We start from the raw sequence: 3,630 nt of genomic DNA on the forward strand, positions 1-3,630 counted from the left end.
AGAGCCCGCAAGCCGGCGAGCTCGGATTGAGGAACCTTGAAGATCCATATCATGTTTTGTTATTCCGATTTCTGCATTTCCCATTTATTGTCAAGTCTGTTTATCCAGCTGTGATCAGAGATTAATATTTTTCATCCGTTGTAATCACGATTTGAATCTTATTAATGAAAGTGTGTTTTGTTTCTTTTGCCATTGTTTGATCAAAATAGTTTATCTCGATTATCAAAATTTTAATCTAGTGATTATACTTCCATTTCAGGATTCTTGATTGAGCAGCCATTGCTCCTAAGAAAATCCTCGTTTCAAAACCAACCTGGTCCCGTCAGACATCTGATTCCAGGCTGAGCCGACAATCCTTGTCACCTTTTTCTTTTCCTTCTCCTCTATCACCTTCCTTGAATTTTCAAGAAATACTTTCACCAGTGCAACCAACCCCTGAAGCGATGGCAGAGAATGGGCAAAATGGTATGGACACCAATGAGATGATGAAAGCGATAATGTTACAATTGAGTACCATTAATGAAGAAATAGCCCGATTAAAGAATGACAGAGAATCTACTTCCAAAAATCCTGCACCTCAGCAAACCCCAATCATGCCTCGCCCACCTCCTACGATGGCTCAGCCTCCTGTGTTGCCAGTCTTTGACAATTCTGATGACGAGCAGTATGAAGAAGAGAACTGTCTCCCCCATCTGGATAAAGGCAAGGGGATAGTCGATAGGTTGGATAAGATGGCCCAGGAAATGAAGAACATGAAAATGCAGGGTCCGAAAAAATTAAACATGGCCGAGTATATGATAATACCGGGAGTTGTGCTACCTCCTAATTTCAAGATGCCGGATCATGATAAGTATGATGGGACAGGATGTCCCAAGAGTCATCTGAAAGCCCTTATTCCTCTCTTACAGCAGCATGGGCTTACTCCAGAGCAGATTGCACTTCTTTTCCCTAGATCTCTTACTGGAACAGCAAAGAAATGGTTTTTGAGCTTGAAAACCGAAGAGATCAGAACTCTGGAGGATATTGCCAATAGATTTGTTGAGCAATTCTCCATGGAGGAGAGAATAGATGTGACAAAAAGAGATCTGAAGGCGCTGAAACAAGGGCACAATGAAACCTTCACTTCTTTCATTCGCCGATGGAGGCGAAAGGCAGCGCAGATGACTCACCGTTTGCCTGACTCAGAGCAGATCAAGATTGTTGTGAAAAACTTATCATCTCAATACTATCACCACATGGCAATCCAGTACTTCATTGATTTTGATTTTCTAATCAAAACCGGAACTCAAATCGAAGATGCTTTGTCCAAGGGACTGAGATCAAGACCTTCGTCTGATGTGAGAGAAGGAAAAAGACCTATTGTGGCACCGAAGGAGGTGCACAGTGTTAACTATACCGGGCCTCCCAGTTATGCCAGACCACCAGGTTATGACCGACCGCAATCCAGAGCAGTGACCGAGGTCAGGAGGCCGATGGAAAAGAAGGTCTTTCGTCAGTTCGACCCTCTCCCTTACTCCTTATCAGTGGCTTTGAAGAAGTTACTGAGAGATAAAAAAATCACTTTGTTGGAACCTAGAGAGCTTCCTAACCCTTTGCCCAAGTATTGGAGGAAGGACCAGTACTGTGATTATCATCAGAATTCAGGGCATTTGACTGACAAATGCATGGCTTTAAGACACAAGATCCAAGACATGATAGAAGCAAAGGATCTTGCCGTTGAAGCACCGAACGTCACTCGAAACCCATTACCTACACATGCAATCCCTCCCCCGAACGTGTATGCCATTTTCACTGAAGAAATCCTCTTAGATCACTCCCGTATTTGTGCGGTTATTTCTGATAGACCGTATGTTCTGAGATGGGATGATGAAGATGAAGCGATCGAAAACAAGAAACCTTACATACTGTCCCCTCTAGATGAAGGATTAACAGGATCCTCTGAGTGTTCTTGTTCTTATGTCCTCAAGAGTGAGGAGGAGGAAGAGATGAAAGAAAAGATCCCTTATGTTTTAAGATTGGAAGAAGGAGACTTGTTGCTTCCGGAAGATCAGTGTGACGAGCTCCGCCATGTCACACGAGGTGGTCGTGTCTTCAAACCTGCAGAACTCAGAGCAGAAAATCCTGCCGAAGTTGTAAGAGCTGCAGAGAATCTGAAACAGAAGCAGACTGTGGATGAAGAGGAAGAAAATTTGTTGAAACAACTGAATAAGACACAAGCTAACGTGTCCATCTGGGGTTTACTAATGGCATCACCGAAACACAGACAGGTTGTGCTTCGAGAATTAAATGCCTCTCAAGTATCAGTTGAAATTACCCCCGATGAGTTGGTCAATCTCGTGGCAATGGCCAGGGTTTCTAGAACATTGTCATTTACTGATGAGGATCTGCCTCAAGAAGGAAGAGATCACACAAGACCTCTCCGTATCACCATACTGTGCAACAAGAAGAGAGTCCCCGAGGTGTTAGTGGATAATGGGTCAGCTTTAAATGTATGTCCTTTAAGCACCGCCACTACTCTAGGATTCGAGCCAGCTGATTTTATCCCGTCGGAACAGGGGATATTGGCGTACGACGGAACTAGAAGAGATGTCATTGGGACACTCGCCACAGAAGTCGAAATAGGAGGTGAAACTTTCGAGATAGAGTTTCAGGTTCTTGACATCAAAACATCTTTCTTTCTCCTGCTTGGCCGGCCGTGGCTTCATAAAGTTGGAGTCGTTCCTTCCACACTTCACCAAAAATTGAAATTTGTCCGAAACAATCGGATGATCACAGTGCGAGGCAACCCTGAGCCGGAAATTGGTCAAATAACATCTGAATTGATCACTGAAAAATCAAGAGATGTTAGTTTAACCGGCTTTTCTTTAGAAGTCTCTACTATTTCCTTTGGGGAAGCAATGAATGAAGAAATAATGTTTCTCTCAAGCACAAACACCCAAGTAGTAAAGATAATGAGAAAATATGGTTATGTCCCAGGAGCTGGCCTGGGAAGAAATCTACAGGGCCCTACTGAGTGGCCAGAGTTGAAAGCAGTAGATGGCTTATTCGGGTTAGGATATCAGCCAACCCGAAAAGAGGTTCAAGAAATGAGAAAGTATATGTTGAAGAGGGCTGAATGCCGTCGTCGGGGTACAGAATTTCCGACAGGACCGTACAGCATGATTATGAACGGCCGATTCAGAAGAGAAGGGGCAGACTGTCCGTTCTATGGTTTTCCTGGGACCTGGTGCGATAAGACTGGGAAGAGGCTTCCAGGGTTAGAGATCTTCTTCACTGATGAGTTATCAGAAGACTTCTACAGTGAGCAGTTTACCTTGGCAGCGATAGCAGAAGATCCAGCTGCAGATTGGGTGGAAAATATTGAGCCGCATCTCCTAGACTCCCTATATCAGGTCGAGGCCCCAATCATCGCTATGATTGGAGGAGATGTGCCTTTCGTGAGCCCCAAAAATTGCATTACTCCAGCTACTGGACCCTTAGACAATTGGACCGCACAGGTTATACCCCAAGTAGTCCTCCAGTATAGTCCAGTCCTTTCAAAAGAGTCAGTCATTTCAAAAAATGTGTCAGTTTCTGAGTTCAACCCAGAGTCTGTCATTTCTAACTTTTCTTTTGATGCAGGTACCATAG

General features: G+C 44.0%; 1 protein-coding gene across 1 annotated transcript; it reads left to right on the forward strand.

Moving 5' to 3' along the window:
- The first annotated feature begins 443 nt into the window (after nt 1-443).
- LOC143882979 (uncharacterized) lies at nt 444-3,630 on the forward strand. The gene is made up of 2 exons (XM_077386352.1): nt 444-3,497; nt 3,622-3,630. Exons 1-2 carry the CDS (start codon nt 444-446, stop codon nt 3,628-3,630), a joined length of 3,063 nt encoding a protein of 1,020 aa, XP_077242467.1.

The sequence above is a fragment of the Tasmannia lanceolata genome, unplaced genomic scaffold, assembly GCF_043159265.1.
Source record: "Tasmannia lanceolata isolate RefF3 unplaced genomic scaffold, GAP_Taslan_0.1 ptg000008l, whole genome shotgun sequence".
Lineage (NCBI taxonomy): Eukaryota > Viridiplantae > Streptophyta > Magnoliopsida > Canellales > Winteraceae > Tasmannia > Tasmannia lanceolata.